Raw genomic sequence first — 14,588 nt, forward strand, 5'->3', positions numbered from 1 at the left:
TGAAATTGTTCCTATAGTATTGTCGGAATCAAAAGCAAAAGGAATAAGTCGATTTTATTATCTTCTCAGAACTTTTGATATGTAATTAATAATAATAATAGAAAAACAGAACAAGAAGGAAAATTTCTGCACACCGGGACAAATTTTAAGAAATCGGGACGATCGTAGCCTTACATACTTATTTGCATGCGGAGTGTCAGTACGGAGCCACTACGTAGCAGAATTGAAACAAAACCTCGTAAACAGGTTGCCAACTCAGGAAAACAAAATTACCGACACACCCTCAAAATTCTCTGTACAAATGAGAGACGGAAGACTGTATTGATCGTTATTGTACTTACCAGCAATTGCTACTTCTTTAAAATTACCGAAACAGATGAATAATACTGGATATTAATCTTTACGTAACAATTGTTGATTCATAAAATGAAATTTACTCTATAAACTTACACTTCAACAAAGGAAATTGCTTTAAAAAGCCATTTTCTCCTCTCAATAAATGTATAAAATTCTTTCACAATAAAATCTAAGTGTTATCAAATTTCTTATGTTAAATAAATAAAAAAATCTGCCATAGATTAAAAAAAATATCGATAATGTATAATACAACGGAAATTTATGTTTGTAAAGGCACTGTTGAAAAATTTCGATGTTCAATGTTATATTGTGGATTGCAGATTCCAAAATACGGGTCAGAAGGGAACTAATAAGAAGTTTGTACCGGTCACCGGCCTTAATCAAAATCACAGCAATATTCCCGGCCAAGCTGGTGAAATACCGGCCAGTTAGCAACCCTACTCGTAAATCAGAATGCTGAATGCAACAAAATACTTCACCATGCATTCTATAGATTCTGCAAAATGAGTTTCATGAAGAGGTTCAAATAAAACAAGATACTGTGTTATAATTTTCCCTTTAACAGTCTACTTTCTGAATTTGTTATATCTTCCACTTATCAATTTCCTGTACGAGATGAGAATAACAGTTTCTGCGCAAGTTAGAAAGAAAAAAGTGAATTTTTCTCATAAGGATTCAGCTCATGTAAGAAATAATGAATAAATTTAATAATAAGAGCCGAGGATTGATAAACTAACTCAGCAATAATGATTGTAAGAAAAAATATAAATATAAAAACAAAAAAATTAATTCCATCATCGTTAGAATAAGATCAATGTAGTGAATCACACGATAGTGTGAACATACCAATCGACACAATAGTGTGTATAAAGTCTTGTTAGAAAACTATCCATAGTATGTGACACTTTTTTTTTAATGTTTCTACCATTTAGACAGTCCCCCACTTTGTTTTCTTTCTGGCGGCGCCCCTAATTATGTACAAACGAAAATTTCGCATGCACATTTCTGCACAAACGATGTACAAACGGTTACGACAATTTGTGATTGAATTGGACATGGTGGGAGCTAACATTTAGAAAGCCACTCACTTTGTTTTCGTTCTGGCGGCGCCCCAAATTACGTACAAACGAAAATTTGGCCTGCACGTTTCTGTGCAAACGATGTACAAACGATTGCGACAATTTGTGATTGAATTGGACATGGTGGGGTGCTACCACTTAGACAGCCCCCAAATGTTTTCGTTCTGGCGGCGCCCCTAATTATGTATAAACGAAAATTTTGCTTGCACATTTCTGTACAAACGATGCAGAAACGACCGCGACAATTTGTGCTTGAATTCGACATGGTGGGAGCTACCACTTAGACAGACCCCCACTTTGTTTTCATTCTGGCGGCGCCCTTAATTGTGTGCAAACGAAAATTTCGCCTGCAAATTTTTGTAGAAACGACGTACAAACGATTGCGACAATTTGTGATTGAATTGGACATGGAGGGGGCTTCCACTTAGACAGGCCCTCCCACTTTTTTTCGTTCTGGCGGCTCCCCTAATTACGTACAAACGAAAATTTCGCCTGCACAATTCTGTACAAACGATGTACAAACGATTGAGACCATTTCCGATTGAGTCTTGAATGGGGGGGGGGGACTGTCTAAATGGACTTGAAAAGCAGTACTGCAAAAATACATGTACTTTATATTGAACATCATAGGAGGCAATGTTCATTTCAGATTTTGAAGGGCGGGGGAATTGAATAAACGATGGCTGAATATAGTACTGTGAAAATTATAGTAACTCAGATTGTGCACGCTCGGGAAATGTCATAAAGGGAATTTTGAAGTTCTAGGCCCAAGAGCCACCTCTGTAATCATCAGTGACTGCCATTTCAATAATGTGTTTTATGGTCTTATGTCCGTGTTCTCATCCTTTCCCTCCCCCTCCAACTGGATACTTAATACTTTTTGCCAGTTTTCTGCAGAAACCTTGAGTTTTGTACTCTCGTCGGTTTCGAGTTAGTTAATTATTTAAGTTTAGGATTCCCTTTCTGTATCGAGGTTATGTGAGACGTAGACTCAAAGATTATGATGAAATCCAAACACAGTAATCGTCCAAATTTTGTAAACTCTATAGTTATCAACGTTAAAATCGGAAATGACCCATTTCTACCACTTCCAGTTAGCGAATCGCCTCCATTAAGGAACTCTCTCAAGAGGAATCACTCTACTTATTTATTGCAAAAAGCAGAATTAAAAAATTCGCATTCCTCCAAAGTTATCGTGTGAAGAAACGGCCGCTCGTATGTACGTACTAATATCGATAAGTTCCATACGCAATCCCAATTAATACTTCATATACCCCCGCCACACACACACACACTAACATGTGTACGCACGAAAGTATACCTGGTAGTATCCATACGCTTACGCCGGAAACTAGAAACACACACACACAGACAGAGAGAGAGAGAAAATCTTGTTATACCTTTATACTGAATGCACTATTACTCACAAAATCAATTAGAAAAGAAAAAGAAAAAAGTTGTAAATGAAATTTTCAAAGATTGGTACCACTGCTGCGCCTAACACATGAAATTGTTCCATAATGATTGATTCGTAATATGATGTATATGGGTTTCTTAATGGTAGTATAACAAAATGCCTTCAAATTGACCACAAAATAAAAAGGGAAATGTATTTCTCAAATTTTGTAAAATCGAAGTCGGTGGGCATTATGCGAACAGTCTACAATAACAATATATGCAAATAAATATTAATATACTTCACGTTTTCCAGTGGGTGCAAGAAAGCTTCGAATAGTGTTTGGTGTCATAATCATTAGCAGATATATTATATATATATATATATATATATATATATATATATATATATATATATATATATATTCTCCCTTCCGCCAAGTTGAGGGCTGAATGTGGATGTCACTGTTCATCTTAGCGACCCCGAAAACTATCGATTCGACACTAATATCGGTCATTTTCAATAATTGTTATGTATCTCCTCCCTCCTCCAAGTTGTGGGGCTGAATTTTTATTTAAACGGCATCGGAAGTGTCATTCTTCATTTCAGCGACTCCGAAAATTGTGGATTCGACACTAATATGTCATTTTTCCCTCTCCCCTTCCCTCAAGTTGTACCTTCAAAGTAAAATGATAAAAACAATCCCGTACCTCATCTATGTAGAAAATTTTATCGAGGACGGTCTAATGATTCAAGGGTTATTAAGTTAGAAACAGAGTCACCTTCATTTTGATTGTAATAGATAATCTGTCGCACTATAAAACGTATTTGTTTACATACAGGATTTTGTACATAAAGTTTATATGTGTCGATATTAAAATATTAAATAATAGTAATTATATGTTTTAGTGCATGAGTATTAGTGAAATTTGCCTCCTGCTCTTTCTCTTAAGAAGTAATTTGGTTAAAACTAACAAAATTTCACCAGATCAAAGAGCATATTGAGAACTCAGTTTTAATCAAGAGACCTATTTGTTGCAACAGCACACTTCATGTTGGTAGGCTTGTATGTAACTGTAATTAATGCATGTAACTGTATGTAAATGTAACTTCTGTAATTAATGCACATCCACGAATACAGGACATAACAGAAATAATTGCAGACTATTAATTTTCAACTAGCTGAACCTGCGCATTCTACACAGCGCATCATTCATATATGAGCATGAATCTCCTTGTCATTCCTCATATCTGTACATATTCCTTTACAGATACAAGTGAAGAATGCCTTCATAAAAATCGGCAAGGGGTATCATAAAGGGGAAATTTTTCCGACTATTTTTTTTAAATATCTCGCACCGTTTGCAAGATTTGAGACGACTTGTGGTTGGAATTCCTAATTCATATATGGCCAGTGTTTTCTTTCTTTTTACATGCATTATGTAATAAGTAAATAAATTACACATACAATTAATTATGTCAGTTATACAGAGTTCATAAAAAAAACTCTCCAAACAATGACGATTCATCTTAGACTGGAGAAATGAGTTATCCGTCGTTTTTTTATCATTTGGCCATTATCATGAAACAAGCACCTGAGAGATATACAACTCCTATATACAACTATGTGATGTTGGAATATTTAACTCGTAGGGTATGAAGCTTTACTTTAAAAATATATATATATATATCAGTACTTCCAGTGTACCCCTAAAAATTTAATAAAGAACTAATGGCCATGTTTTTTTTTTAAATATTCATTAGAGCTGGACAATTTACACAAAATTTGGAATCGACCAATGAAAACGTTACGTTTCTAGCGCTTGTGGGTTCAATATCTTATTGTCGACAGGACTGGAGACAAACATATAAACTTTTCTGTGGGGACAAACATATACGCGTAAATCTAGTATTTTAATATAGATAATAATTGGAATAGTTTTATTTTCGAGTGCTATATTTTAGTATTCGCAATATTGAAATTTTTTGAACTTATATTGTTCACGCGTTTGAAAAAAAAGGATATAATTACTAGTAAAATTAACCTAATGCAAACATTTTTTAATTTTTTTTTCAATGTTTCCAATCTTTTCTGAAAGAAATCGAAAAAAAACGGCTTTTTACCAATAGGTTCAAAATTTCCGGAAATTTTACACTAGTTCAGACACACTTGTACCTGGCCCAGCATTAAACTCTGATGTTAGTTCCGATGCAGTTCGCTGCCTGTCCTGTTTTACCAGTCTGCTCAGATTACAACGTCCAACATATGTAATGAAGTGGGCAGGCCCGTGCTGGCCCACCAGGACGTGTTCCGGTGCGCCCTCCGAAACATCACAGTATAAATAAAGGTACAAGTTTTTAGTAATAAATTCTTACAGTTGTATTGGTAAAGAACCGGTGAAAGGTGCAGTGCGCCCCTTACATTAGGCGCCCTTGCGAGTCCACATCAACGATGAACGATTTTATTTACTCTTCTGTATACCACAGTTCTGCACAATAAATGCATACAGTTACTATTGGTAAAGAACCTGTGAAAGGTACAGTGCGCCTTTTACATAAGGCGCCCTACAAACATCACATTATGGATAAGTGGTTTTAGTTATCCTGTGTAGCAGCTTTATATAATAAATTCAAATAGTGATTGTTAATCAAGAAGCCGTAAAGAATATAAGGCGCCCTTTACATGAGTTGCCCTGCGATATATCACATTTTTTAAATTGTATTCTTCTACATTTCAGTTTTGTATTATAAATTCATACAGTTGCTATTGGCAGAGAATAGGTAAAAAGTACAACAATATTATAAAGTTATGTAGCCATATAACGAAACAACTCGATACATCAAGAACAGTTCGGATAGTCAAACGTACGATGCATTCATGAAATACTACACTGACACTAGTCTTTAATTTACAATTTTTACGGCATCGAAGGTTTCACTGTCTTAATATGCATCCATATATCCGACCATATTGATTGTTCCTGTGTGTTTTAAGTCAGCGTTCGGATAATCAGTGCCTATTGTAATTCTGAAATATAGCTACTTATATACGGCGCGTTCTCAGGTTATGGATCGAGGAGAAGGCCTCTGGTATATAGAGGTTAGATGAGAATATACTGAATAAGCAGTCGCGGACAGACATGTGGTGATCCTCCAGCTTGGGGATTTGGTGTGAATCTAACAACTCTTCCTGAAAAAAACCGCTTGTTTATATATATTCGTAGAATCCTCGGATTAGAACTGATAATTTGGCACGAACTCAGCAAAGTAAAATCGACATGAGAATTGGAACATGGAAGATAAGAAGTCTCTATAGGGCAAGCACGTTAAAATGTGTACCGGTAACAAATGAGTTTAGAAATAGAAGATGGACCTAGTGGGATATCAGGAAGTTAGATGGGAAGAAAATGGAGGAGTCAAGTCGGGAAATTTTACGTTATTTTACGGGGAACGAATTAAAAATTACCAACTAGGATCAGGGCTTTTCGTTCACAAACGAATACGTAATATTAGCAATTACATGGGTTGAATTTGTTAATGATAGATTTTCTTTTACTTCTCTTAAGGGTCGGTGGTGTAATATTATTGTTTTAAATGTACCGTACATGCCCAACAGAAAATAAGGATGACAATTTAAAAAAAAAGGTTTTTATGATAGAATAGAACGGGTATTTGATCATTTCCTGCAACACCATATGAAAATTCTGTTAGGCGGTTTCAATGCGAAGGTAGGACGAGAGGGTATTTTCAAACCGATTATAGGGAATAAATGTCTGCATAAGGAAGATCGTGACAACGGCGTTAGACTCTTGAACTTAGCAACATCCAAAAACCTTATCGTGATGATTACAAAATTCTCACATCGCGACGTTCATAAATATACTTGGACCCCACCAGACGGAAAAACACATAAACAAATCGATCACGTTTAAGTAGATAGAAGAAAACAGTCTAGCACAACTGATGTTCGGTCGTTCAGGAGAGTCATCATCATCATAGGTATTCTGCCTTTATTGGCAAGTCACTTGCCGCAGCTGAGAAGCTTCCATTCAGAAGAGTTGATTATGATAATAAGAGAGAGAATGTCGTTGAATAAAGGAAATATTCAATATCTGAAAACGGAGCGGTTTAATTGAAAGAAATTAGAGAAGAGTCAGGTGAGAGGGGAGCCAGATTGAAGTGTCGAATAGATTCTCGATTTTAGAGAATTCGGAGTGCACTAGTGTTCAGGATACTTGGTTGAAATTAGAGAAAACATTAAGATTTCAGCAAAAGACATATTGGGACACGCAGAAATACGTAGGAACAAAGCATGGTTCAACCAGGAATGCATTAAAGTAGCAGAGAAGAGAAAACAGAAGAAACAGCGTTGGCTACGAAATCCGAACGAAATATCTACATAAAATTTCACAGTCATCTGGCGGAAAACTTCCAAAACTTTTAGAACAAAGAAACGCGATTTTTGAAAGCTAAAATTAATTAACTTTAAGATAATAGTAAAAAATAAAAACATTCCGGACATGTATAAATGCATCAACGGAGTTAAGAAAGGCTATCAATTTCGTGCTTATATATTAAAGAAAGCTAAAGGAACAGTTCTCACTGATCAAAATAGCATCTTAAATAGATGGAAAGATTTCTTTGACAATTTTCTTAGCACATAGACAAAAATTAATGTGCGTGTAGAAAGTGAAATGCATACATCATAACCGTATATTCCAGAACCTAACAAGACATAAATAGAAATCGCTATTAAAAAATTAAAGAAACACACATCTCCTGGTGTAGAAGAAATTCTGGTTGACTTAATTTTAGCTGGGGGGGGGAGGAATTGTAGAGCAAGATACACAAACTCATTCTTCTTATCTGGAACAAGGAGGAATAGAGTGAAAAGAATCAATCATTGTTCCAGTTCAGAAGAAAAGCAACAAAACTGATTTAAGAATTATTGTGGCATTTCTCTTCTGTCAACATCCAATAAACTTTCTTACACATTCTATTAGCAAGATTGACTCCATACACAGATGAAATTATTGGAGATTATCACAGCGGATGTAGGTAAAATCGATCAACTATCGACCAGATATTTACTATTCAACTAATACTTAAAAAGAAATGGGAATACAATATTCTGGCACATCAATTACTGACTTTAGACTAGGGTAGGAGAAAAACATTGTACAACATGCTTACAGAATTTGCACTACCGAAAAAGGTAGTTTAATTAAGATATGTTTAAATGAATCCCAAATTAAGGTTCGAGTAGAGAAATTCTTGTTTACGAGTTTTCACGTTGAGAATGGCCTGAAAGGAGATGCGTTGTCGCCATTATTATTTAACTTTGTTCTGGAGAACACTATAAGGAAAATCAAAGACAGGAATCAGGTCTTAGAGCTGAATTGTATTTACAAGGTTATGGCGTATGCTTATGATGTAAATTTAATAGGGTGTGATAGAACAATAGAAAGGAATGCAGAAATCTTACTTAACGCTTGCAGAGATATGAGCTTAAAAGTAAATGCAGAGAAAACTAAATAAATGGAAGTTTGTCGGGATCGTAATACTACATTTTATGGATGCGTTAAAATACCAAATAATATTTTCTTTCGACAAAGTGGATACTTTCAAATATCTAGAATCATTAATAACAGACCAAAACCATAATCACAAAAAATGTATGACAACTGAAAGCAGGGATTTCGTGTTATTATTCAGTTAAAAATCTTTTGTTGTTGCGAATTCTGTTGAGGCATTTGTAGTTTAAAATATAAAACGATAATCATGCCTGTTGTGCTGTATGGTTGGGAAACATTGTTACTGACTCTGAGGGAAAATCGCAGACTGATAGTATTTGAAAAAAGTTTCCTAAACCAATATTCGAATTCCAAGAGGAACGGGAATGGGGAATGGCGGAACTCCATAACAATGAACTGCATAATTTTATACCGTTTACAAAAACATTATTAGGGTAATCAAGTCTAGGGAAGACAAATTAGCTATTTACGTTAATACTAAAACAAATTTTCGTGGTTCGGATTCCACGTTAATCAGTAGGTCCACGTCTCATATAGCCTCGCTGCTGAACGGGACGTTAAACTCAAAATCAACTCAACTCAAATTTTCGTGGTGATTTTGATATAGAAAGGCATCCATACTTTCTTTCAAAGTATATATATTCCCGTTTGTATGGGCGCCCTTTTAGTAAACTTGTCCACCGCCCTCATTAGTATCCCAGCACGGCCATGGAGGTGGGGGGCGCCCAACACCTCGACATTTGGACGTCGTTTCCCCTTGGTTTCGCCACTTGTTGAAGGCACTCACCATAGCACTCCTCGAACATCTGACAAGTCCTGCAGTTTCCGAAATTCTCGTGCCGAGTGTTTCTGAATGAGTACTTCCTTCAAAATAATATTAAAAATTATAGAAAGATTTTCGAGACATTCGAGTCGAGTCGAGATTTTTACGAGCTGTCTCGACTCGACTCGTGTCTCGACTCGAAAATTCGAGTCAAAAAATACGTTTGTCTCGACTCGTCTCGAATTTTACAACGTGTGTCACGACTCGAATTTGAGTTGAGTCGAGTCGAGATTCGAGACATGTCTCGACTCGTGTGCATCCCTACACTTAGCTCTTTCCGCATCAGTGAAAGTCTTCATTTTCAACGATTGACCGGTGGCGCCGCGTGTGTTTAACTCCGCAACTACTCACTGCGTGAGTCAAACTTGAAGTGTTTTGCAGTATAATGACATATAAACAAAGTCTGTATGTGGTTCCAATAAAGAATTATAACTGATTGAAGTTGTAAACCCTATAAAGAATCACCCTATATTCAACACATAATGTAGCAGAAATTTGACACAATCTAGACTACGATCCATTTTTTCATTCTCTATGTAACACACACGAAAGTCTATGACTACTTCTTTTTCCCATATTTAACATAGCAGAAATTACAGAGCATAGGCTATGGCATAGCAGCAAGCTACGAACACATTTTCGCAATCCTTATTTAACATAGCAGAGATTGAAGAAAAATGAAATGAAATCTTTGAGTTTTACGTCCGATTGTTATGCCGGCTAGGCTAAAGGAGACGGTGATGATGAGAAACGAATGAAATGGTGAAATGAAGAAAGTGGGAGGAAATGGGAGAACCCGAGGAAACTAACGCACATGGTGTCTGTCCACCACAAAGTTCACCTGGCACGTGCTGGGATTGAATCAGGGACCTCAGGTACCAGAGATGAACACTCTACCACTGAGCCACCGTGGCCCCAGATATTAAAGAGTACGAACACATATTCCATTCCCTACGTAATATAGTAGCGCTTACACAAGGAAGGGTACGGCCACCTTTCGCAACTCCCTATTTAACATAGGAGAGATTACACTCAGTTTAGATTATTTAACCTACACAAAAGGTTACGACCACATTTTCAACAACTATTTAACATAGCAGAGATTACACAAGAAAGACTATGACCCCTATAACGACAACTATATAACATACGAATTAGTATGAAATTGTTTGTTTCAACCCTTATGTAAATAGTAGAGCTTACACAAGACAGGCTATGACTAGCAGAAATTACACAGAATAAACACATTTTTCATAACTTTTCGTAAAAGACTACGAGCATATTTTCAACCCCTATGTAACATGCACAAGAAAGGCAATGACTAAAGCAGTAAAAGGGAATAAACATATTTTCAATCCTGTTTAACACAACAAAGAGTCTACGAACCCCACATAGCAAACCAGTGCACAATAGCAGAAATGGTATAAAAGGCTATGAAACGGTGAAACATTGAGATTAGGGCTTTGAATAGTACCTCGAGGTCAAGAATAAAATATTTCACCATATTTAGCCTTCTATTTACCCATCAACTTTTCAACCCCTTACACACAGAAATTAGAGTACATCTGGTGAGCTTGAGGTCAAAGGTCAAATGTTAACCATATATAATTCGTAAACGGTACAACGTATTAAAATTCAGTTTTCACTCCTAGCAATACGACATCGACTACAACATACCACAAAAGTTATGACCTCGAGGTCAAAGGTCAAATATTTAACCATGTATAACTCAAACGATATAACATCGTTGCAGTTTCGATATAAGGTCAGCATACAGTTTACGTAAAAAAAAACGGTGACCCTGATGTCAAAGGTTATAAATTTAACCATGTATAACTCGTAAACGATACAACATATTAAAATTCCGTTTACATTTTTCAAATATAAGGACAGCAAATAGTTCATGTGAAAAAAAGCAGTGACCTCAAATTAACCCTTATAAGAGAATGGCACCTTTGTTAAACCTTATTTAACAGCAGAAACTACACAAGAAAAGGCGAACATTACCGTGGAGTAGTCACATGAATGATGTATGTGCTTTGTTTTAACATAGGAGCTTATTTTAAGGCCCCCTTTTTCGGACCTCTATTATTGTGGTAGAAATTACATAGAATGCCTATGATACATCTAATGACTCCTGTGTAACATACCAGAAATTACATATAAATTAATGCTAAGTTATTTTTTTCAACTCTTATTTAACATAGCAGATATTATATAGCCATTATAAAGACTGTGACTTCCTTTCTAACCTCTACAAAGTACATTCTATAGAACATCGTTTATACATGGTTTATATAGGTCAGGGGGCTTACAAATGTTATATTGTACTCTTCATTTGTTTGACTACTAAAGCATACATCTTGAGCTTGTAAATGGTGCTAGTACTGAAACGTTTCTTACGAAGATTTGTGTTGTGAGGTCGAAAACCACTGCATGTATATACTGACTGCGATAGCAATTTTGTCGGTGCCAACGTAGAGTTAAAAAGATTACTGAAATTTATGTTAGATGTAAACATAACGAAAGGTTATTAGAATTTGTTAACAGTCAAGGTATTGAATGATATTTCAATCCTCCTACAGCTATTCATTTTGGTGAGCTCTGGGAAGCAGGTGTGAAATCAGTAAAATATCACCTAAAATGTACTGTTGGTAGTGTAAAATTAACATTCGAGTAACACAGTGTTAACTTAAATTGAGGCATGTTTGAACTCTAGACCTTTGACTCCCACTGTCTAGTGATCCTAATGATTTACATGTATTGACTGGTTGGGCAAGCATTATTAACTGTACCCAGTGAAGATTGTACTGTAGGTAAAATAAGTTTGATATCTGGGTGGAAACCTGTACAAAGTTTGGTTCAAACAGTTTGGAAACCGTGGCGATTGGAATATTTGTCTAGGTTACAGCAGAGGTCTAAATGGTTGTCACAAAAAGAAAATTTGAAGGTTGGTAGCATGGTTCTGCTGAAGGGTGATCATTTGGCACCGCAACAGTGGAAACTAGGTAGAATCACAAAGATCCATACGGGTACTGATGGATTGGTACGTGTACGCATTGCACAAGGAGAATGTATGAAGCTTATTGAAAAAGTGTCGATCTTGCCTCTTGAATAATTGAAGGAATCGTGAATTGTATTGTACTTATAATATGTAAACGTATATGTTGAAGACTTCAAGGCCGGAGGCATGTTGGGTTTTACGTAATTTTTAGTAACTTATTGCTTAAGTTTATTATATTAGAACATAAGACCTGATAACATTGAGAAGAAACAATTTAGTGTGTGAGTTCGATGGCGGTGTGCAAGGCCATGTAATGTGGACTTGTGGTGGCACTGAGTTGTTTCTATGTATACTCGAAGAAATAGTCTAACATTATTTCAAATAATTACAGACCACTTTCTATATAATGACTTGTGTCAATTAGAACCAAAAAAACAAACTGAAACAATTGGGGAGGGACCTTCCATCCACCCCTGCCTTTTTTTCATACTTTACAAGTAAACGTTCTTTCATAAGAACTGAACGTGGTATATAAGATCTGAAAGTATACAACTAGAATAGTAAAAGTGTGGAATCCTAGCGGTAGATGGCAAAGGGTAGAGAAGTTATGAGAGTTTAAAAGAGGAGTCGATCACAAGAGTAATTCATTATAACATATCGTAGCGTTCTTAGATAATATATTGCAATGTAAATACAACTTCTAAATCACTACTTGCAAGTCAGCAGCGACGCTATATAAGACGGGATCTCTTGATTAACGTGGAATCCGAACCACATGAGCTCCCGCTGGAAATCGTACTCGGGTCTCCCACGCTCAGCGAAACTATTCTGCTATAGGAAAATGCTATGATTTCTTATACTTCCAACCTATACTTTTTGAAGTTTCTAACTGTGCAAACTGGGAAAATTTAACAGAATAAAAATATTCCTTACCATAAATTTAACTCCTCCAAGTGACAATGTATCAGTAATGAGTCCTATTTTCTCCAATGCTTTCACTACTTCTGACAAATAATCCTGTTTTCTTTCTTTCGTACTAGATGTATAGTCTGGATGAGATATCAAAGTATCAATATCGCCACTTTCCTTGGCGCCCCGCCTAGAAGAAGATCAGTATGTTAAAATGAATAATGCTGTTTATTAAACCTAAAATTACATTATCACTATACGTACAATTGATAATTATATATATGTACAATGAAGAATTTATATTGAAACACCCTCGTAACTAATTGATAAAATTCAAAGAAATTTCACACAATGCAAATATAGACAGGAAGATATCGTTTGACATACTTTCCAATACCGTCAAATAAAGAGTGTTGCCAATCCGATATAAGGTCTTATTTTAAAACAGCATTATGTCAGGTTAACAAAAATAGCATTACGTATTAGCTACATTTTACGCATTTTAAAACAGCATTACGTATTTCAAATTTATAGACGAAAACTTTTACAATAATGCCACACCTATTATTCAGTGTTATAAACTAAGGACGCTACAGTATCACAAACAGCCATAAACACTCAGTTTCGAAGCCTCTTCAACAGTAATAATCAGGAGGGGGTTAGTGGGTTAGGTCAAGTGAGTCAAGATTTGTGAATGAGTAAGTGAGTCGTGGCTCAACAGCACGTGACCCACCATCCACCGTGACACACTGACGCACTTTGACCCACCGACCCACTCTGCTCAGTGCATTATAGACAGCATTTTCTGAACACTGGTGAATTTGTCTACGTTTTACTTTCAAGGCATCAATTTTTCTTCCTTTTCAGTTGTTTTTTTTTACTTATCTGAGATGAGTAGATCTAACAATGTAAGTGAAAAAAGAACTTCAGATATTTTTGGATATTGATGTTTATAATTGTAATATTAGCAATAGAACTTACTACTTGGCTTTCGAGCTTTTTTTTTCTTCCTTTACGTTGGCCTATACTTTATCATTCTAATTTCATCCTATTTTCCACTGAAAAGTATCTATAATTCAACAAGGAAACAATTATATATGATAATTAAATTACTATTCATCGTAATGCGGCCCATGACAAGCACTTTACCATTTTATATCGTAAAGGTCAAATCCACCGGTATTGTGTTTGAGCGATTAATCGTAGAAATTCAAAATCTGATTAGTAATAATTTCATAGCCTTGTTTTATTATAAGTGTGAACTCTTTAAACAGTGGAGAGGAGAGTGTGGATTATAGGTCAGAATTGACGACGATGAGTTTTAGTGGATGGTGGGTCAGAGTGGGTCACGGTGGGTGGTGGGTCAGGTCATGGGTCAAATTTTCATTGACCCACGCAATCTCTTGAATGCAAGTGAAACGGACGTGTAAATCCACCTCGGAAATACTTTAGTGTTTAATACTATGACCATTACATGACGTATTTT

At 35.8% G+C, this 14,588-nt stretch overlaps 1 protein-coding gene across 6 annotated transcripts in view; it reads right to left on the reverse strand.

Moving 5' to 3' along the window:
- The window catches only part of LOC145660824 (DNA polymerase beta-like), a 550,409-nt gene that overhangs the window by 233,544 nt on the left and 302,277 nt on the right, over positions 1-14,588 (reverse strand). For all 6 annotated transcript variants that reach the window (XM_081726267.1, XM_081726247.1, XM_081726263.1 and 3 more), the window contains one exon: positions 13,127-13,292. In XM_081726267.1, the coding sequence (XP_081582393.1) occupies positions 13,127-13,292 (166 nt within the window). The remainder of the gene's footprint in view (positions 1-13,126; positions 13,293-14,588) is intronic.

The sequence above is a fragment of the Thermobia domestica genome, chromosome 1, assembly GCF_964235325.1.
Source record: "Thermobia domestica chromosome 1, izTheDome1.hap1.1, whole genome shotgun sequence".
Classification (NCBI taxonomy): Eukaryota; Metazoa; Arthropoda; class Insecta; order Zygentoma; family Lepismatidae; genus Thermobia; species Thermobia domestica.